The 23,009-nt window shown below is 43.9% G+C and overlaps 1 protein-coding gene across 4 annotated transcripts in view; it reads right to left on the bottom strand.

Annotated features, from left to right (window-relative positions):
- The window catches only part of LOC110536542 (collagen alpha-1(XVIII) chain), a 106,178-nt gene that overhangs the window by 37,963 nt on the left and 45,206 nt on the right, over nt 1-23,009 (bottom strand). For all 4 annotated transcript variants that reach the window (XR_005034542.1, XR_005034541.1, XM_036934756.1 and 1 more), the window contains exons 4-13: nt 22,435-22,509; nt 21,318-21,410; nt 12,185-12,302; nt 11,971-12,011; nt 10,993-11,181; nt 8,088-8,114; nt 4,853-4,915; nt 3,455-3,532; nt 3,271-3,327; nt 2,981-3,100 (exon numbers count right to left, since the gene is read on the bottom strand). Coding sequence is in view for 2 of the 4 variants with exons in the window: in XM_036934756.1 (XP_036790651.1) it covers nt 2,981-3,100; nt 3,271-3,327; nt 3,455-3,532; nt 4,853-4,915; nt 8,088-8,114; nt 10,993-11,181; nt 11,971-12,011; nt 12,185-12,302; nt 21,318-21,410; nt 22,435-22,509 (861 nt within the window). In the remaining 2 variants the exon portion in view is untranslated. The remainder of the gene's footprint in view (nt 1-2,980; nt 3,101-3,270; nt 3,328-3,454; nt 3,533-4,852; nt 4,916-8,087; nt 8,115-10,992; nt 11,182-11,970; nt 12,012-12,184; nt 12,303-21,317; nt 21,411-22,434; nt 22,510-23,009) is intronic.

The raw sequence follows: 23,009 nt of genomic DNA on the forward strand, positions 1-23,009 counted from the left end.
GTGAAAAACACATAGACAGGAACAATCACCCACAAACACACAGTGAAACCCAGGCTACCTAAATATGGTTCCCAATCAGAGACAATGACGAACACCTGCCTCTGACTGAGAACCATATCAGGCTGAACATAGAAATAGACAAACAAGACATGAAACATATAGAATGCCCACTCAGATCACACCCTGACCAATCAAAACATAGAAAATACAAAGTAAACTATGGTCAGGGCGTGACACTGGGGGATTAATTATTAACCTGGGGGATGAACTATTAACATTGGGGATTCATTATTAACCTGGGGGATTAACTATTAACCTGGGGGATTAACTATTAACCTGGGGGATTAACCCGGGGGATTCATTATTAACCTGGGGATTAACTATTAACCTGGGGGATTAACTATTAACCTGGGGGATTAACTATTAACCTGGGGGATTAACTATTAACCTGGGGGATTAACCTGGGGGATTAATTATTAACCTGGGGGATGAACTATTAACCTGGGGGATTAATTATTAACCTGGGGGATTAACTATTAACCTGGGGGATTAACCTGGGGGATTAATTATTAACCTGGGGGATGAACTATTAACCTTGGGGATTCATTATTAACCTGGGGGATTAATTATTAACCTGGGGGATTAACCCGGGGGATTCATTATTAACCTGGGGGATGAACTATTAACCTTGGGGATTCATTATTAACCTGGGGGGTTCATTATTAACCTGGGGGATTAACCTGGGGGATTCATTATTAGCCCGGGGGATTAACTATTAACCTGGGGGATTCATTATTAACCTGGGGGATTAACTATTAACCTTGGGGATTCATTATTAACCTGGGGGGTTCATTATTAACCTGGGGGATTAACCCGGGGGATTCATTATTAACCTGGGGATTAACTATTAACCTGGGGGATTCATTATTAACCTGGGGATTAACTATTAACCTGGGGGATTCATTATTAACCCGGGGGATTAACTATTAACCTGGGGGATTCATTATTAACCTGGGGGATTAACTATTAACCTTGGGGATTCATTATTAACCTGGGGGATTCATTATTAACCTGGGGGATTAACTATTAGCCCGGGGGATTCATTATTAACCTTGGGGATTAATTATTAACCTGGGGGATTAATTATTAACCTGGGGGATTAACCTGGGGGATGAATTATTTTGATTATCAGGCAGACACCTGGGGGATTAATTATTTTGATTATCTGGCAGACACCTGGGGGTTTAATTATTAACCTGGGGGATGAATTATTAACCTGGGGGATTAACCTGGGGGATTAATTATTAACCTGGGGGATTAATTATTAACCTGGGGTATTCATTATTTTGATTATCAGGCAGACACCTGGGGGATTAATTTTTTTGTTTACCAGGCAGACACCTGGGGGATTAATTATGTTGATTATCTGGCAGACACCTGGGGGATTAACTATTTTGATTATCAGGCAGACACCTGGGGGATTAACTATTTTGATGATAAGGCAGGCACCTGGGGGATTAACTATTTTGATTACCAGGCAGACACCTGGGGGATTAACTATTTTGATTATCAGGCAGGCACCTGGGGGATTAACTATTTTGATTACCAGGCAGACACCTGGGGGATTAACTATTTGATTATCAGGCAGGCACCTGGGGGATTAACTATTTTGATTATCAGGCAGGCACCTGGGGGATTAACTATTTTGATTATCAGGCAGGCACCTGGGGGATTAACTATTTTGATTATCTGGCAATGCTTTGTTCTAAGAAATGAATTTGCAAAGCACACACACACACACACACACACACACACACACTTCACCAGACCCATCTGCCTTATAAACCTCTGATAGGACCAGAATATAATACCTAGAATAAGTAAGTAATACCTTGTCGGTAAGCATTTCACTGGAAGGTCTACTACACCTGTTGTATTCAGCATTTCACTGTAAGGTCTACTACACCTGTTGTATTCAGCATTTCACTGGAAGGTCTACTACACCTGTTGTATTCAGCATTTCACTGTGAGGTCTACTACACCTGTTGTATTCAGCATTTCACTGTGAGGTCTACTACACCTGTTGTATTCAGCATTTCACTGGAAGGTCTACTACACCTGTTGTATTCAGCATTTCACTGTGAGGTCTACTACACCTGTTGTATTCAGCATTTCACTGTGAGGTCTACTACACCTGTTGTATTCAGCATTTCACTGGAAGGTCTACTACACCTGTTGTATTCAGCATTTCACTGTAAGGTCTACTACACCTGTTGTATTCAGCATTTCACTGTAAGGTCTAATACACCTGTTGTATTCAGCATTTCACTGTAAGGTCTACTACACCTGTTGTATTCAGCATTTCACTGTGAGGTCTACTACACCTGTTGTATTCAGCATTTCACTATGAGGTCTACTACACCTGTTGTATTCAGCATTTCACTGTAAGGTCTACTACACCTGTTGTATTCAGCATTTCACTGTAAGGTCTACTACACCTGTTGTATTCAGCATTTCACTGTAAGGTATACTACACCTGTTGTATTCAGCATTTCACTGTAAGGTCTACTACACCTGTTGTATTCAGCATTTCACTGTAAGGTCTACTACACCTGTTGTATTCAGCATTTCACTGTAAGGTCTACTACACCTGTTGTATTCAGCATTTCACTGAGGTCTACTACACCTGTTGTATTCAGCATTTCACTGTGAGGTCTACTACACCTGTTGTATTCAGCATTTCACTGTGAGGTCTACTACACCTGTTGTATTCAGCATTTCACTGTGAGGTCTACTACACCTGTTGTATTCAGCATTTCACTGTGAGGTCTACTACACCTGTTGTATTCAGCATTTCACTGTAAGGTCTAATACACCTGTTGTATTCAGCATTTCACTGTAACCTGTTGATTTCGGCGCATGTGACGAATAAAATTGGATTTGATTTGATGGAGTTTCAGTGATGTGTTTGGTGACTCACAGGCAGTCCAGGTTTACCCATCTCTCCATCCTTCCCGTTTTCCCCGGGAGCCCCAGGGGACGCAGAGAGGCCCTCAGATGAACCTGGGGGCCCAGGAAGCCCTGGAGGACCAGGTGGACCCTGGATGAAGAAAATAAATCAATAACATTAACAAAATAACACGATACATCTGTCATAACGCATAAATGCATATGCTAATTTATGTGTACCCAAATGGTGTTTGCGGCTATAGTCAGAGAGCAGAACAGCAGCAGGTGGATTCTAGAGATTTGAAAAGGATGACCACTCACTGTCATAATCTCTGTGTCTCCGTCAAAGTACTCAAAGCCTGAGCCGTCCACACCATCCTGCAAACCACATACGCTTACAATGAATGAATGAACTGATGACTCAACGAAAACAACCAAATCAATCTTCCAAATAATTATTCCATCCATCTATTCACATCGGTGTGGTTCATTCCACACTACATACCGGGGATCTGGGTGAGTTGGGTCGACCCGGTGGCCCAGGAGGTCCGGGGGGACCAGGTTTGCCCACTCCAGAATCACCCTTCAGGGTTCAACAAACAAACACAATTCAGGGTCAAACACAACAATCAAGTACAACAGTGTTTCTCAATCCAATCCTGGGAGACCCTTGTTGGATAATGCACATTTTAGTTCTGGCCCAGCACTAACACACCGGATGTAGTTAATCGCCAGCCCTTGATGTAATTGATCGCCAGCCCTTGATGTAGTTAATCGCCAGCCCTTGATGTAGTTAATCGCCAGCCCTTGATGTAATTGATCGCCAGCCCTTGATGTAGTTAATCGCCAGCCCTTGATGTAACTGATCGCCAGCCCTTGATGTAATTGATCGCCAGCCCTTGATGTAGTTAATTGCCAGCCATTGATGTAATTAATCGCCAGCCCTTGATGTAATTGATCGCCAGCCTTGATGTAATTAATCGCCAGCCCTTGATGTAATTGATCGCCAGCCTTTGATGTAGTTAATCGCCAGCCCTTGATGTAATTGATCGCCAGCCCTTGATGTAATTGATCGCCAGCCCTTGATGTAGTTAATCGCCAGCCCTTGATGTAATTAATCGCCAGCCCTTGATGTAATTGATCGCCAGCCCTTGATGTAGTTAATCGCCAGCCCTTGATGTAGTTAATCGCCAGCCCTTGATGTAATTGATCGCCAGCCCTTGATGTAGTTAATCGCCAGCCCTTGATGTAACTGATCGCCAGCCCTTGATGTAACTGATCGCCAGCCCTTGATGTAATTGATCGCCAGCCCTTGATGTAATTGATCGCCAGCCCTTGATGTAGTTAATTGCCAGCCCTTGATGTAATTAATCGCCAGCCCTTGATGTAATTGATCGCCAGCCTTGATGTAATTAATCGCCAGCCCTTGATGTAATTGATCGCCAGCCCTTGATGTAGTTAATCGCCAGCCCTTGATGTAATTGATCGCCAGCCCTTGATGTAATTGATCGCCAGCCCTTGATGTAATTGATCGCCAGCCCTTGATGTAATTAATCGCCAGCCCTTGATGCAATTGATCGCCAGCCCTTGATGTAATTGATCGCCAGCCCTTGATGTAATTAATCGCCAGCCCTTGATGTAATTGATCGCCAGCCCTTGATGTAATTAATCGCCAGCCCTTGATGTAATTGATCGCCAGCCCTTGATGTAATTAATCGCCAGCCCTTGATGTAATTAATCGCCAGCCCTTGATGTTGGTGTTTGGGTCAGAGCAAAACATTTGCAATAAAGTAGAGCACCGCTGAACTATTCATCGATAGTGGAGCTAAAACCTGTAGGACACTAGAACGTCATATACTGTCTGCAGCAGTGAAAGGAGGTTAGACAGTATGTGATGTTGCACCTTGTCTCCTTTGGGACCAGGATCTCCTGGCAAGCCTGGAAATCCCTGAACTCCAGTTTCTCCCTGTGGTAGGAAACACAGCAAGTGAGGATTATCAACATGAGAAATGGCTGATGGGTTAAAACATATGAAGATATCCACATGGGTCGAGTACAGTTACAATAGGTTTTCCAGCAATGATTGGTGGACTGACAGGAGTTGACGATTGGATGGATGTGTGGCCCTTCCTTCCAGAGTTATATCACTCCATAAAACCCAATGTTCAAAAAGACCATCCAGACAGTTTTCACTATAACAGTTATCTAATCCCTCTCCGAGGTACCTTTGAGCCAGCCAGCCAGCCAGCCAGCCAGCCAGCCCACACGTGTGAGCAGCACCCCATATCTTTTCACACAGAGGTCAGGGGACCTGGGCTTCAGAGTTGATCAAACCCACAGGTGGGCAGGTGCTCTCGTTTCACTAGATCGAAACGCACGAAAGCAGATCTAAGACCCCCTAGAGGGACCACCGTAGAAGATCCATTCTCCATCGCCCATCTCTGACGTCCAGGGACGTGAGTTGTAAATAAACACAGACTCAACTTTCCTCATTTTTGTAAAACATTTCCAAATGACTGCCTCCCTCTTTCCTCCGAAGTTGGCTGAGGGACTGGGTCTGGTGTACACATGTGAGGTATCGGCTGTGTGCGCCTCAGAAGCCGTGGTGTGTTTACAGTGGAATGAGAATATTTGTGTTCTTGCGATAGAGAGTGTGGGAATTATTGTATATAGCAGAACAACAGAGTCTCTGTTATGTAGTGTGTACTGTAGGGCCTTATTGGGTGGAGATTCAGAATAAAACACAATACTGGAACTACTCTGTACACTATTGTAAAATAACAATAGTTCACGTTTTGTTTTCAATTGCTAACATGCTTTGGTCAAAACTGAAGTCACACTGTCAAAATTCTTCATACAGTCAGCGAAACAGAAGTGTATGTGATCCAAACTGTGAATCATTTTAATTCCTTTCACACAAAATGCATTCAATGACCACATTCTCTGAAATTCACAAACTCTTTTCTCATTCATACTCCACCACCTGCTAAACTATATATTTGCAGCACGTTTTCAAATGCTAACACACTGTTTTCAAAACGGTTAAAAACACATTCAAAACAGAATGATGGCAAATGTCGTGCATTTCTGCAGTAACCAGACTGAAACATATTGAAAATCTCAGCAGAATATATAATCATTCCAAACACAGCTGATTGCAGTTTCAGCTGAAAGCCGACCCAAGTGTCCTGTTTTTAGTCTCGTTACCAAACAGACAAAAGACGACGACTTCAGAATGATTTAGTTTGGAGACATGGATCAAGGAAGACAGGTTGGTGGGGGAAAGAAGAGTGGCAGGGAGAGGGAGAATGCGTGGAGGACAAAGGAGAGGAAGACCAAGAGTGGTGGTCTCTGATGAGATAAGGGCCACAATTATTGACCATGTTGTTGTAAGGGTTGTCTTCCTCTTCTGAGGAGGAGGAGTAAGGATCGGACCAAAGCGCAGCGTGGTAAGTGTTCATGATGATTTTAATAAAGACAAATGAACACTGGAACAAAACAATAAACGATGACTTGAATAACCGAAACTGTGTGGCCCTAATACTCACACGGAAACAAAACACCCACCAACCAAAACCCAGGAAATCCAGGCTACCTAAGTATGATTCTCAATCAGGGACAACAATTGACAGCTGCCTCTGATTGAGAACCATACTAGGCCGAACTCAAAAACCAACATAGAAAAACAAACATAGACTGCCCACCCCAACTCACGCCCTGACCATACTAAAACAAAGACAAAAACAAAGGAACTAAGGTCAGAACGTGACAGTTGTAAACCAGGGTCTCTCTTTGAGAGAGGCCGGTTTAAGGGTGCAACCAAATCTGCAGCGTTCAACAGTTGCGTCAATAATAGTACACATTTTCCAGCAAAACAACAGGTGAGATTTGCATCCGTCAATGATAAATTGAACTACATATTACAGTATGTTCACATTTTTACATGTTCTGACAAGTTGAAATATATTGATTGTTTTGTGTTTTTCAGTAGGATCCAAAGGTTGCCTCACACAGGAAGGAGAGGCAGAATGTTATCAGATCCGCAGGAAATTGACATTGTTGACATGGTAATTGGCAACAATGCAATAAAACTGCGGGAAATTCGAGACAGAGTGCTGGCAGACAATATCACTGTTGGGAATGTGAATACGGTCAGCACAACGACAATTGCCAGAGTCCTAGAGAAACATAAAATAAGGATAAAGCACCTGTACCCATTGAGAGAAACGGGGAACGTGTGAAAGAACTCCGGTATCAATATGTCCAGGTAAGATGTCTGTTCAATAACCCAACAGGGTACATACACAGCTATGCATAATGTAAAGTACTGTGAAAGGTTGTCAGGATTTAGAGAGTAATGGAGATGGAAGCCAGGCAAACTGCACATACATTCATCTTTGTGGATGAAGCTGGATTCAACCTGGCCAAAACACACCACAGGAGAAGAAATGTGATTGGACAGAGAGCAACCGTGGATGTCCCAGGCCAGAGAGGAGCTAACATCAATGGGTGCAGAACTGTCCAATTATGGTTTGCTGTTACACAAACCACTCATTGGCCAATACAATACAGAGAGGCTCATTTATTTTCTGGATGAATCATACAATGTGGTTTTCTGGATTCTTGTTTTAGATTCCGTCTCTCACAGTTGAAGTGTACCTATGATAAAAAAAATTACAGACCTCTACGTGCTTTGTAAGTAGGAAAACCTGCAAAATCGGCAGTGTATCAAAAACTTGTTCTCCCCACTGTATGTAATGCTCACTGTTAGTGTTTTTCAGGTCAGAGTGTTGTGAGTGACAATGTATTCTTTCTGAGTGAGAACTGTTGCCAGTGTTATGGTCAAACGAGCTTATTTTGAGATATGTATGAAGTGTTTTGATTGTTTGAGTGAGTTTTAGAGGCGAGATTAACTGTTTGGTAAAGATGCATGTTGGTAATGCAGACTGTAAAGAGTTTTGAAAAAGTGGCTTCAAAATTGACCGATGCTTGTTAGCAATTGAATAACACTATAAGTCCCACCATGCAGTAGGCCTATCTCAGCTCAGATGTTTAATTCTAGTAATGATGAACGTTTGAAGTCCTAAGGAATGAAAGATAAGCCACAATGAACAATGACACGCATGAAGAATACTCACAGGGTTTCCGTCTATCCCTCCACTGCCCTAGAGAACACAAAACATATACATTTTTTACAAATGTTTTATTTAACCAGGTAGGCCAGTTGAGAACAAGTTCTCACAACTGCGACCTGGCCAAGATAAAGCAAAGAAGTTCGACACATATAACAACACAGAGTTACACATGGAATAAACAAACATACAGTCAATAATACAGTGAGTGCAAATGAGGTAAGATAAAGGAGGTAAGGCAATAAATAGGCCATGGTGGCGAAGTAATTACAATATAGCAATTAAACACTGTACAGTACTGTGTCAAAAGTTTAAACACACCTACTCATTCAAGGGTTTTTCTTTATTTTTACTATTCTCTACATTATAGAATAATAGTGAATAATAGTGAAGACATCAAAACTATGAAATAACACATATGGAATTATATAGTAACCAAAAAAGTGTTTTAGATTTGAGATTCTTTAAAGTAGCCACCCTTTGCCTTGATGACAGCTTTTCATACTCTCAACCAGCTTCATGAGGTAGTCACCTGGAATGCATTTCAAATAACAGGTGTGCCTTGTTAAAGTACATTTCCTTAATTTGTTTGAGCCAATCAGTTGTGTTGTGAAAAGGTAAGGGTGGTATACAGAAGATAGACCTATTTGGTAAAATACCAAATCCGCATTATGGCAAGAACAGCTCAAACAAGCAAAAACAATTTACAATTGCGACCTGGCCAAGATAAAGCAAAGCAGTTCGACACATACAACAACACAGAGTTACACATGGAGTAAAACAAACATACAGTCAATAATACAGTAGAAAAATAAGTCTATATACAATGTGTGAGGTGAGACAAGGGAGGTAAAGTAAAAAAAAAGGCCATGGTGGCGAAGTAAATACAATATAGCAAGTAAAACACTGGAATGGTAGATTTGCAGTGGAAGAATGTGCAAAGTAGAAATAAAAATAATGGGGTGCAAAGGAGCAAAATAAATAAATAAATACAGTATGGAAAGAGGTAGTTGTTTGGGCTAAATTATAGATGGGCTATGTACAGGAGCAGTAATCTGTGAGCTGCTCTGACAGTTGGTGCTTAAAGCTAGTGAGGGAGATAAGTGTTTCCAGTTTCAGAGATTTTTGTAGTTCGTTCCAGTCATTGGCAGCAGAGAACTGGAAGGAGAGGCAGCCAGAGAGATATACCTGCTGGAGCGCGTGCTACAGGTGGGTGCTGCTATGGTGACCAGTGAGCTGAGATAAGGGGGGACTTACCTAGCAGGGTCTTGTAGATGACCATGGTGGAATTGCTGCAAAGAAACCACTACTAAAGGACACCAATAAGAAGAAGAGACTTGCTTGGGGCAAAACAAAAACACGAGCAATGCACATTAGAACGGTGGAAATCTGTCTTTTGGTCTGATGAGGCCAAATTTGAGATTGTTGTTTCCAACTACCGTGTCTTTGTGAGACGTAGAGTAGGTGAACGGATCATCTCTGCATGTGGTTCCCACCGTGAATCATGGAGGAGGAGGTGTGATGGTGTGGGAATTCAAGTCACACTTAACCAGCATTGCTACCACAGCATTCTGCAGCAATATGCAATCCCATCAGGTTTGCGCTTAGTGGGACTATCATTTGTTTTTCAACAGGACAATGACCCAAAACACCTCCAGGATGTGTAAGGGCTATTTGGCCAATAAGGAGAGTGATGGAGACGTGCTGCTTCAGATGACCTGGCCTCCACAATCACTCAACTTCAATCCAATTGCGATGGTTTGGGATGAGTTGGACCGCAGAGTGAAGGAAAAGCAGCTAACAAGTGCAGAGCATATGTGGAACTCCTTCAAGAATGTTGGAAAAGCATTCCAAGTGAAGCTGGTTGAGAGAATGCCAAGAGTGTGCAAAGCTGTCATCAAGGCCAAGGTTGGCTACTTTGAAGAATCTCAAATCTCAAATATATTTGGATTTGTTTAACACTTCTTTGGTTACTACATGATTCCATATGTGTACAGCTCCCACAATCTACTTATTATCAATTTCTTTCAAACAATCATCAGTCATTTGTGTCAGTGCAGTACATGTTGAGTGCCCTTCTCTATAAGCATGCTGAAAGTCTGTTGTTCATTTGTTTACAGAGAATTAGAATTGTATCTGGTCAAACTATTTTTTTTGCAAAACTTTGCTATGCGTCGGCAGCAAGCTGATTGGTTGGCTGTTAGAACCAGTAAAGGGTGCTTTACCATTCTTGGGTAGCGGAATGACTTTGGCTTTACTCCAGGTCAGAAGAAAAACGTTTTCCTCCAGACGGATTAAAATGATGACAAATAGGAGTGGCAATAAAGTCTGCTACCATCCTCATTAGCTTTCCATTTAAGTTGTCAATACCAGGTGGTTTATCTTTTTTATTTTTTATTTCATTTGTTTAACACTTTTTTGGTTACTACATGATTCCATATGTATTATTTCATAGTTTTGATGTCTTGACTATTATTCTACAATGAAGAAAATAGTAAGAATAAAGAAAAACCCTTGAATAAGTAGGTGTCCAAACTGTTGACTGGTACTGTATAAAAACGATTTCTGACCCCAAAAAACATTCATAAAAAACTGCTATTCTAAACCACTGAATGAGGTAACAATACAGCCGTCATCGTGGCCACTGGCTGTGGGCATGAAACCACCTAAATGGGCCATTAAAAGGAGTCAATAGCAGAATTAAAGAGAGAGAACACCAATGGAACTGAACTATTTTGGTGAGAAATACGCCTGCCGAGACAAACCACACAAATGTCTAGGAGTCAGAGTGAACAAATGAATCGGCCGGAACCAGATACAACTGTGATTTGCAATTACAATACAGTTCTGATCAACATGAACAATAGGGGGTGAAGGGGAGGGGATGTTGTGGTAACAAACAGGTTCTTACTGGCTGGCCGTCGTTACCGGGTGTTCCGGGTGTTCCTGCTGGTCCTGGGGGCCCCTGGGGGCCCCTGGGTCCTGGCAATCCCTGAGAGAAGCCTTTGCTAAAGAGACTGTGTGGGCCTGGGGGCCCAGGGGAGCCAGGGGGGCCGGCTGGCCCTGGATCTCCTTGCTCTCCTTTCTGACTGGAAGTCACCTGGAGAGAGAGAGAGAGTCACACCATGAGAACATTAAGTGTGGTAGTGTGGTATATCGGCAACTAATGATTTGTTTGATGGCTGGTCAGGTACTATTAATTATATGTATTAACCCTAGATGACTGACAGGGGCGCTGTTTGGAAGCCACTGCACAGCCATCTTGTTACTCCTCCTCCAGTGTAAAACAGATGTTGGAAGATATAGAAATGCATTTATTAATGTCTACATTCATTTTAGACAAGTATATTCTATTACAGACACCTTCATGCAAACTTTTAATTATATTTAGTGACCTGAACATAAAACAAATAATGAAAGAGCATATTCCTTAATAAATACATATTTGTTTTTAGAGAGGACTAATGTTACTGTCCCCATGTAATTTTGTCCTTGAAACCTTTTATTGAAATACTGTCAAAAATTCCATTCATTCCTATGGAGTACTGCTTCTACCGGGCAGTACCAATATGGAGGCCGGTGACTTCTAAGCCTCTCACTGGGGCGGCAGGGTAGCCTAGTGGTTAGAGCTTTGGACTAGTAACCGGAAGGTTGCAAGTTCAAATCACCGAGTACAAATCTGTCGTTCTGCCCCTGTTCCTAGGCCGTCATTGAAAATAAGAATTTGTTCTTAACTGACTTGCCTAGTTAAATAAAGGTAAAAAATAAAAAAATAAAATGGTCATTGCATCATCAATCCAGGGTTTATACACATCATTACTATAGAGCAGGTAACACATTATCGGTCTTCAGTTGCATTCTCTTAAATCTGTCAACAACTCATACTTACACTGCTTGGTCTGTAGTTTGCATCCGCAGTCCGACTTGGTCCTGTGGCCAAAGATACAATCTCAATACACATATATATGGCTCTGTGTCTTACCAGGTTTTATCGCCCCCTGGTGGCTCTTTACTTCAACACCACAAGGGATTATAATAATAATAATATATTCATGCAGTGTTATGTACAGTCTATCTCCATGTCTCTCCCTCACATCTCTCACCTCTCTCTACTTTCAACTCCACGTCCTGACCTGAGATCTCATCAGCATCCTCATCGTCACTGGGCGACGCCTCGGTCGGAGGGGCGCGCACGGTTCCTCTGGCGCATGGTTCCTCTGGCTGAGAGGGTAGGCGGAGGTAGGGGCAGGTAGCAGAGAGAGAGGAAGAGAGTGGGGGATGGGGGTCAGATTTAAAAGGACGCATCCTGTGAACATAGAGCTATAGCCAGGTTTGCCAAGTTCTGCAAGATGGGCTTTGTTGCCGCCCTGTGTTTATATGCAGCTGAGCATGAGTCAAGAAAGCTCAACTAGGTCATCCAATGGAATTCAATTAAATGTGCACTATGCAGAAATCGCTCTGCCATTTCCTGGTTGCTAAAATTCTAATCGTTTTCCTAATTTCAGTTTATGTGACAAAACGCAAGTATAGTGTGAAGAATCAGTGTACCATCTAAACCACTGTGAAATATATTTTACATAACCAAAAATATTGTAGTTTCAGCTTTTTGAATCTGGTGTACAAAACCGAAAGTAAAAGATGCAAAAATATAACTTAAGAACGAGAAGCATAGAAATAGAGATAATAGAACAGATCATTGAACTTGTTTTCAATGAGAAAATGACATATCTAAGTTGGTCGGGTCGCCCAAAAAATTTATATATTGTAACTTTATTCAATTCAAATGCGTTTTATTTTCCTGAGAGATTGACGGATTGGTTGCAAAGGTTTTTACATGTTTTTCCTAGAAAAGTCTCATTATGGAATGATGGCGTGAAGTTTTATTAACATTTATAAAGCATTGTTGCTAAGGACTTGCATTTCGTATCTAAGCGACCCTAGAATTTGTAATGTTTGGTTAATTTCTTGCCATGATTACTTGTGGCCATATTCTGAAGGTACTTTCAGTCCTCACTGGGCTTCAGATGGTTCAGATGTCTTTTCGTTCTCTCTGGCGGATTGTTACAGAACGTATTATTTTTTTTTTAACCTTTATTTAACTCGGCAAGTCAGTTAAGAACACATTTTTATTTTCAATGACGGTGGGTTTAACTGCCTGTTCAGGGGCAGAACGACAGAACTGGGAACTGAACTTGCAACCTTCCGGTTACTAGTCCAACGCTCTAACCACTAGGCTACCCTGCCGCCTCTACACTCTAACCACTAGGCTACCCTGCCACCTCTACACTCTAACCACTAGGCTACCCTGCCACCTCTACACTCTAACCACTAGGCTACCCTGCCACCTCTACACTCTAACCACTAGGCTACCCTGCCACCTCTACACTCTAACCACTAGGCTACCCTGCCACCTCTACACTCTAACCACTAGGCTACCCTGCCGCCTCTACACTCTAACCACTAGGCTACCCTGCCACCTCTACACTCTAACCACTAGGCTACCCTGCCACCTCTACACTCTAACCACTACGCTACCCTGCCACCTCTACACTCTAACCACTAGGCTACCCTGCCACCTCTACACTCTAACCACTAGGCTACCCTGCCACCTCTACACTCTAACCACTAGGCTACCCTGCCGCCTCTACACTCTAACCACTAGGCTACCCTGCCACCTCTACACTCTAACCACTAGGCTACCCTGCCACCTCTACACTCTAACCACTACGCTACCCTGCCACCTCTACACTCTAACCACTAGGCTACCCTGCCACCTCTACACTCTAACCACTAGGCTACCCTGCCACCTCTACACTCTAACCACTAGGCTACCCTGCCACCTCTACACTCTAACCACTAGGCTACCCTGCCACCTCTACACTCTAACCACTAGGCTACCCTGCCACCTCTACACTCTAACCACTAGGCTACCCTGCCACCTCTACACTCTAACCACTAGGCTACCCTGCCACCTCTACACTCTAACCACTAGGCTACCCTGCCGCCTCTACACTCTAACCACTAGGCTACCCTGCCGCCTCTACACTCTAACCACTAGGCTACCCTGCCACTTCTACACTCTAACCACTAGGCTACCCTGCCACCACTACACTTTAACCACTAGGCTACCCTGCCACCTCTACACTCTAACCACTAGGCTACCCTGCCACCTCTACACTCTAACCACTAGGCTACCCTGCCACTTCTACACTCTAACCACTAGGCTACCCTGCCACTTCTACACTCTAACCACTAGGCTACCCTGCCACCTCTACACTCTAACCACTAGGCTACCCTGCCACCTCTACACTCTAACCACTAGGCTACCCTGCCACCTCTACACTCTAACCACTAGGCTACCCTGCCACCTCTACACTCTAACCACTAGGCTACCCTGCCACCTCTACACTCTAACCACTAGGCTACCCTGCCACCTCTACACTCTAACCACTAGAATCTTGAGATTCTGAACCAAAGGCTTGATAATGTTTGCCATCGACACCATTGCAAAGTTTGAGCACGTGATTCTTCACCATTAGTGGAGATAAGAGCGAAAGTGAGTATGGTTTTGATGTAGTTGATCTCTCCCATGTCTCTGCAGGAGTTTTACAGATCTGTTGCGGATTCATTCCCATTAAGATTAACGTCACTTTTATTGGCCAACCAAAAGTTGACTTCCACTTTTTAACCCAACCCCTCCGAAAGAGGAGTGGCAATAAAGTCTGCTAGTGATGTAGATATGAAGCAGAGTAAAGCTTAAAGGATGTTAGCTACAGATACACACAGGATTAAACCTATCATACAGGACATACACATACATATAGAGGTTTAGAGAGGCGCCCCGGGAGCTGTTGTTTTGCGGGGTTAAGTGCCATGCTCAAGGGCACAACGGCAGGCAGTGGCATCTAGGCTTTGATTCCAGCAAGCCTCCGGTTGTTTGATCCCACCAGATTTTTCCCCATTGGACCCGGAATTCTAAGTGGCTCGCCTCTCTAACTGCTAGGATACCTGATATCACGAGAGAGAATTACAGGACTGTGGTTGAAAAGAAGGATGCTCTGAATGTGGATATTTGCTTAATGAGTTTCAGGACAGAAAGAAGCTCTGGGAAAAGCATGAGAGACAAGCTGGTGCAGTCGTTCAGGTGTGTGGATAGAATACAGTGCCACATTGAGAAGGATGGAAGTCCTCAAGAAGAAACTGGCTCACAAGAATATCCTGAAGCACACGCAGATGGATATCCTGAAGCACACGCAGATGGATATCCTGAAGCACACACAGATGGATATCCTGAAGCACACGCAGATGGATATCCTGAAGCACACGCAGATGGATATCCTGAAGCACATGCAGATGCAGACCCGGAGGATGGAAGCTGATGTGCAGAGGCTTCAAAGGCAGATGGCCAGAAAACTGGAGGTAATTTACACTATTTAGCATATTATGTATGTCATGTATGTACTCAGGTATGTCAAGGTAAATATTCAGGGAAATACTCTATGTCCAGGTAAGTGTGTTCAGGTAAGTGTGTTCAGGTAAGTGTGTCTAGGTAAGTCAAATCAAATCAAATGTATTTATATAGCCCTTCGTACATCAGCTGATATCTCAAAGTGCTGTACAGAAACCCAGCCTAAAACCCCAAACAGCAAGCAATGCAGGTAAGTATGTTCAGGTAAGTATTCAAATACGTATTCAGGTAGGTTTTCAGATAAGTATGTCCATGGAAGTAAGGCTATGGACAGAGAATCTTGTTTATCATGGTCTGAATGCCCTTTAAGTGCCTTTTGGCAAATTCCAAGCGGGCTGTCATGTGCCTTTTACTGAGGAGTGGCTTCCGTCTGGCCTCTCCACCATGAAGGCCTGATTGATAGAGTGCTGCAGAGATGGTTGTCCTTCTGGAAGGGTCTCCCTTCTCCACAGAAGAACTCTGGAGCTCTGTAAGAGTGACCATCAGGTTCTTGGTCACCTCCCTGACCAAGGCTCTTCTCCCCCGATTGCTCAGTTTGGCCGGGCAGCCAGCTCTAAGAAGAGTCTCGGTGGTTCCAAATTTCTTCCATTTAAGAGTGATGGAGGCCACTGTGTTCTTGGACCTGCAGAATTCTTTTGGTACCCTTCCCCAGATCTGTGCCTCGACACTATCCTGTCTCGGAGCTCTACGAACAATTCCTTCGAAGGCATGACTTGGTTTTTTCTCTGACAAGCACTGTCAACTGTGGAACCTTTATATAGACAGGTGTGTGCTTTTCCAAATCATGTCCAATCAATTGAATTTACCACAGGTGGACTCCAATCAAGTTGTAGAAACATCTCAAGGATGATCAATGGAAACAGGATGTACCTGAGCTCAATTTTGAGTCTCACAGCAAAGGGTCTGAACACTTATGTAAATAAGGAATTTCTGTTTTTTTAAATATATATACATTTGCTAACATTTCTAAAAATCAGTTTATGTGGTATCGTGTGTAGATTGATGAGGGGGAAAATTATTTAATTCATTTTAGCTGTAATGTAACAACATTACATATCCATGTAATGTAACAACACATATCCATGCAGATGGATATCCTGAAGCACACGCAGATGGATATCCTGAAGCACACGCAGATGGATATCCTGAAGCACACGCAGATGGATATCCTGAAGCACATACAGATGCAGACCCAGAAGATGGAAGCTGATGTGCAGAGGCTTCAAAGGCAGATGGCCAGAAAACTGGAGGTAATTTACACTATTTAGCATATTATGTATGTCATGTATGTACTCAGGTATGTCAAGGTAAATATTCAGGGAAATACTCTATGTCCAGGTAAGTGTGTTCAGGTAAGTGTGTTCAGGTAAGTGTGTCTAGGTAAGTCAAATCAAATCAAATGTATTTATAGAGCCCTTCGTACATCAGCTGATATCTCAAAGTGCTGTACAGAAACCCAGCCTAAAACCCCAAACAGCAAGCAATGCAGGTAAGTATGTTCAGGTAAGTATTCAAATACGTATTCAGGTAGGTTTTCAGATAAGTATGTCCATGGAAGTAAGTACCAGAGAATCTTGTTTATCATGGTCTGAATGCCCTTTAAGTGCCTTTTGGCAAATTCCAAGCGGGCTGTCATGTGCCTTTTACTGAGGAGTGGCTTCCGTCTGGCCTCTCCACCATGAAGGCCTGATTGATGGAGTGCTGCAGAGATGGTTGTCCTTCTGGAAGGGTCTCCCTTCTCCACAGAAGAACTCTGGAGCTCTGTAAGAGTGACCATCAGGTTCTTGGTCACCTCCCTGACCAAGGCTCTTCTCCCCCGATTGCTCAGTTTGGCCGGGCAGCCAGCTCTAAGAAGAGTCTCGGTGGTTCCAAATTTCTTCCATTTAAGAGTGACGGAGGCCACTGTGTTCTTGGACCTGCAGAATTCTTTTGGTACCCTTCCCCAGATCTGTGCCTCGACACTATCCTGTCTCGGAGCTCTACGAACAATTCCTTCGAAGGCATGACTTGGTTTTTTCTCTGACAAGCACTGTCAACTGTGGAACCTTTATATAGACAGGTGTGTGCTTTTCCAAATCATGTCCAATCAATTGAATTTACCACAGGTGGACTCCAATCAAGTTGTAGAAACATCTCAAGGATGATCAATGGAAACAGGATGTACCTGAGCTCAATTTTGAGTCTCACAGCAAAGGGTCTGAACACTTATGTAAATAAGGAATTTCTGTTTTTTTAAATATATATACATTTGCTAACATTTCTAAAAATCAGTTTATGTGGTATCGTGTGTAGATTGATGAGGGGAAAAATTATTTAATTCATTTTAGCTGTAATGTAACAACATGTGGAAAAAGGGAAGGGGTCTGAATACTTTCCAAATGCACTGTTAGTGTGTCCGTGTGTGTGTGTGTGTGTGTGTGTGTGTGTGTGTGTGTGTGTGTGTGTGTGTGCGTGCGTGCGTGCGTGTGTGTGTGCGTGTGTGCGCGCTGACAGACTAGCAGAAGTGCTAAAAGCTATGCAGGAAGAGGCTGGGACCAGTTCCACGAACACACTGGGAATGGTCCTAAATCATCCCCTGCCTCAGCACATGCCCTGCTCCCGGATTAAGCTTCCCTGGTATACAGATCTAGGATCTGTTTTCCCTCCCCAAATCCTAACTTTCACCATTAGGGAGAAAACAAACAGACCCTAAATCAGTGATTTGGACTTCATCCTATTACCCAGGGTGTGTGGGTTGTGGAGTAGTTGTCCAAATCACTGATTTAGGGTCTGCTTGTTTTCTCTCTCCCTAATGGTGAACGTGGAAGCCATCCTGGAACAGAGAGGTTTAGCAGTCAAATCCCCTTTCCTGAGTCTACCCCAACGCCAGCTACAACAGAGGACACAAACAAGCTGGGTGTAGGAACAGCCTCAAGGAAAAGTAAGGATGACGACAGAGTAGACCACGAACATACAATTAGGCTAATGGTCACAGATTTGATCAGAACAGATTTTTTTTTAAAACACAGATCTGAGAGTTTTCATGGTTGTTGAACTTTTACTATTCATTAAATATGACCTTAGTCACCTTGGACAACGAACAACAGTATGTATTCCTTTTTATCAAATTCACAAAACAGAGCTTTTAGAGAAAGAGGCTTCCTTTGAGGGTTCAGCTTTGATTCGGAGCACCTGGATTAAATCTAAGCAATAGCAGTTAAACGATCATACAGCTGGACACTGAGCGAGAGAGGGTGAGAGAGAGAGGGTGAGAGAGAGCAAGAGAGTGGAAGAGAGAGAGCAAGACAGAGTGGAAAGAGAGAGAGCAAGAGAGAGTGGAAAGAGAGAGAGGGTGAGAGAGAGAGCGAGAGAGAGTAGAAGAGAGAGAGGGACAGAGAGTAGAAGAGAGAGAGGGCGAGAGAGAGGGACAGAGAGTGGAAAGAGAGAGAGCAAGAGAGAATGGAAAGAGAGAGAGCAAGAGAGAGTGGAAGAGAGAGAGGGAGAGAGAGTGGAAGAGAGAGAGGGAGAGAGAGTGGAAGAGAGAGAGGGAGAGAGAGAGGGAGAGAGTGGAAGAGAGAGAGGGCGAGAGAGAGAGAGCAAGACAGCGTGGAAGAGAGAGAGAGCAAGACAGAGTGGAAAGAGAGAGAGCAAGAGAGAGTGGAAAGAGAGACAGCAAGAGAGAGTGTAAGAGAGAGAGGGAGAGAGAGTGTAAGAGAGAGAGGGAGAGAGAGTGGAAGAGAGAGAGGGAGAGAGAGTGGAAGAGCGAGAGCAAGAGAGTGGAAGAGAGAGAGGGAGAGAGAGTGGAAGATGGAGAGGGCAAGAGGGAGAGAGTGGAAGAGAGAGAGTGGAAGAGAGTGGAAGAGAGAGAGGGAGAGAGAGTGGAAGAGGGAGAGGGCAAGAGAGAGAGGGAGAGAGTGGAAGAGAGAGAGGGCGAGAGAGAGTGGAAGAGAGAGAGCGAGAGAGAGAGAGGGCGAGAGAGAGCGAGAGAGAGAGAGGGCGAGAGAGAGAACAAGAGAGAGTGGAAGAGAGAGGGTGAGAGAGAGCGAGAGAGAGAAAAAGAGCTCAGATGAGACTGAATAAGGTGACGATTAATAATTGACTGCTGAGGTAAAAGAAGAGATTATTCGGAAGATCACAGCTCTATGAAAAAAAATATTTCGCCCGACTTTCTAGTTAATTACATTTACATGATTAGTTCAAACAGGTGATATTAATTACAGAGAAAATATTTTATAGAATAGCATGTCATATCACTTAATCCGGCATAGCCAAAGACACGACACAGCTGTGTAGTGTTAGGACAAAACCCCAAATGTGCACACTGTGTGGTCTCTCCCACTGAAACACTTTATCTCATCACTGTCTTTTCAGATGATATCCAATCCCTGGTAATGGGAGAGAAAAGCTCAAGGGAAACTGGAAGGAAAACTCAGCCAAGCATCAGCAGCTGTTTTGATGTTAAGCAGTGTGCTTGGTGTCCATGTGTCAGTTGAAGGAAGATGGAAGGCAGTGTTCAAGAGAAAGTTATGGTGCCAATCTTGCTTATATCTGGGATTGAGGCCTGCGGTTTTAGTCTGGTGCCATCCTTGTAAATAATGCAGGATCTCCACAAATAGCATGGGATATGTCAACGTTAGTTTACTTTTGAGGCATGAAATGTAATATCAAGACATCTCTCTCCAAACGGGCAGAGGGAGGAAGAAGAGGAGTGGTTGGGCAGGGGGAGGAAGAAGAGGAGTGGTTGGGCAGGGGGAGGAAGAAGGAGTGGTTGGGCAGGGGGAGGCAGAAGAGGAGTGGTTGGGCAGGGGGGGGAAGAAGAGGAGTGGTTGGGCAGAGGGAGGAAGAAAAGGAGTGGTTGGGCAGGGGGAGGAAGAAGAGGAGTGGCTGGGCAGGGAAAGGAAGTAGAGGAGTGGCTGGGCAGGGGGAGGAAGAAGAGGAGTGGTTGGGCAGGGGGAGGAAGAAGAGGAGTGGTTGGGCAGGGGGAGGAAGAAGAGGAGTGGCTGGGCAGGGGGAGGAAGAAGAGGAGTGGCTGGGCAGGGGGAGGAAGAAGAGGAGTGGTTGGGCAGGGGGAGGAAGAAGAGGAGTGGCTGGGCACACATCACAACTGCTGCTTCCAGACTCTTGATATATGGCTCAGTTTACACAACTAATAAAAGGCACTAATGTAACTAAGTCCTCTGCCAGTTACAGTGGAAAAACCTATGTGTTCTTGTCTAAACGGCTGTGTGTGTGGGGGGGGGGGGGGGGGGGGGCACAGATCCTTCAATGTGTCAGAAAGCAGTTAACTATTCAGAGGAGGATATATGCTTTCCTCTCAGACATGGTCCAAGAAGGTCAGACCAGATCTGGTCGAGCTAACAGCGTTTCTCAGATAGGAGAAGCTGGCTGGAGGAAACGGAATGGCATATCTTCACGTCTCCCATCAAACTGGTCCCGTTAACTTGAATTGTCTGGATGTGCTGTAGATACCCGGGGGTTAGAAGGTGTACATGTTGATGACGTATGATGACGTATTGATCATGTATGGGGGCGACAGGTAGCCTAGAGTGTTGGGCCTGTAACCGAAAGGTTGCTAGATTGAATCCCTGAGCTGACAAGGTAAAAATCTGTCTTCTGCCCCTGAACAAGGCAGTTAACCCACTGTTCCCCAGTAGGCCGTCATTGTCAGTTGTTCTTTTAAATAAAATAAAAATGTTTTTAAAATGTCGTAAAACTCTCCCTGTGGGTTTATGAAAGTGTGATAGAATATGTGTGTACAGGGCTGGGTCTGAGTGTTTTCAGTCACTCACCACGGTGTACTCTCTCTCCTCCACTACCTTCTTCACTTCATCCATAGTTTCTGTGTCGTCGAAGGAGTCGTCTCCACTCCCATAGCCAGATGCCTGAAAGAGCGTAACAATGGAAGCGCTATAGTAGCAACCTTGTATTTTCATTACATAACGCTTAAGTTATGACATTGGAATCTCACTAATAGTTTTACATATTCAATAGGCAGTGAGGAAGAATAGTCTAGATGCTTCTATCACAAGCAAATTGTCTAATGCTTTTCCAAGTATTTAAACAAAATATATATATATATTAAACCTTTATTTAACTAGGCAAGTCAGTTAAGAACAAATTCTTATTTTACAAGTAGCAATAACTTATGCTTAAAAACGTAGCTAAAACCAGAGAAAATAATTAACTAAATCATGAAAAAAACAACTGGAGTTCAGTGCTGTTTTCACCAGAAAGCGAATTAATCTTTCAACACACAACCCTGCGATGTCCTCTAACCACCACTAGAGGGGCTGATGGTCCCATTCATCATCAGCATGTCAGGTTTCAGGATGGAGTAAGGTAGAAGTTCAGCACATTACCACTGATGTAGGGTCAGATTTGACATTTTCATCATGGTTGAAATCTGATCCGAGATCAGTGGTTAGAGGTCCATGTACAGTGTCCGCTAGATAGTCTCTCCTGGCATCCTTTCCTTTATGATAACTAATCTGAAAATACTTGATAGTTGATAGCTGTATGGTGGAAACCTAGCGAGTCCCACCCAGTCCTATACCCAGTCCTACCTTGTCCTACCCAGTCCCACCCAGTCCCATCCAGCCATACCCAGTCCCATCCAGTCCCACCTTGTCCTACTCAGTCCCACCCAGTCCCATCCAGTCCCACCTTGTCCTACTCAGTCCCACCCAGTCCCATCCAGCCATACCCAGTCCCACCCAGTCCTACCTTGTCCCACCCAGTCCCATCCAGCCATACCCAGTCCCACCTTGTCCTACCCAGTCCCATCCAGTCCCACCTTGTCCTACCCAGTCCCACACTGACCTACCCAGTCCCACCCTGACCTACCCAGTCCTACCTATTAGGGCTAAAGTGAAAATAAGGTCAGATGTAGTATTGGGAAACACTCACATAGGGGTCGTCCTCTTCACACAGGTCATCTTGGGCTGTGGGGTATCCCTTCAGAACCAGCTGCTGGATACAACCCTGGGGAGAGAGAGAGAGGTTAAGGCACATTAACACTAGTATACACACTCACAGTACCCTGGGGGGGGGGGGGGGGGGGGGGGGGGGTTAAGGAACATTAAATCTATTAAACACACTCACAATAAATGCATGTCCTGATTTGATTTGCCAGCTCTCAAATCAAATCAACACAACCTTTTAGTGAAATGGAAATATCTCATTTACGGCGAACAGGAACCTCAATCTGGTAACAGGTTCCTCAACCTGGTAACAGGTACCTCAACCTGGTAACAGGTACCTCAATCTGGTAACAGGTACCTCAATCTGGTAACAGGTACCTCAATCTGGTAACAGGTACCTCAATCTGGTAACAGGTTCCTCAACCTGGTAACAGGTACCTCAATCTGGTAACAGGTACCTCAATCTGGTAACAGGTGCCTCAATCTGGTAACAGGTACCTCAATCTGACAAAAACTCTTCAAGACAGCAGCCTTTAAACCGCTATAACAGAACATAGATCT

This window comes from Oncorhynchus mykiss, chromosome 11 (genome assembly GCF_013265735.2).
Source record: "Oncorhynchus mykiss isolate Arlee chromosome 11, USDA_OmykA_1.1, whole genome shotgun sequence".
In the NCBI taxonomy this organism is placed as follows: domain Eukaryota; kingdom Metazoa; phylum Chordata; class Actinopteri; order Salmoniformes; family Salmonidae; genus Oncorhynchus; species Oncorhynchus mykiss.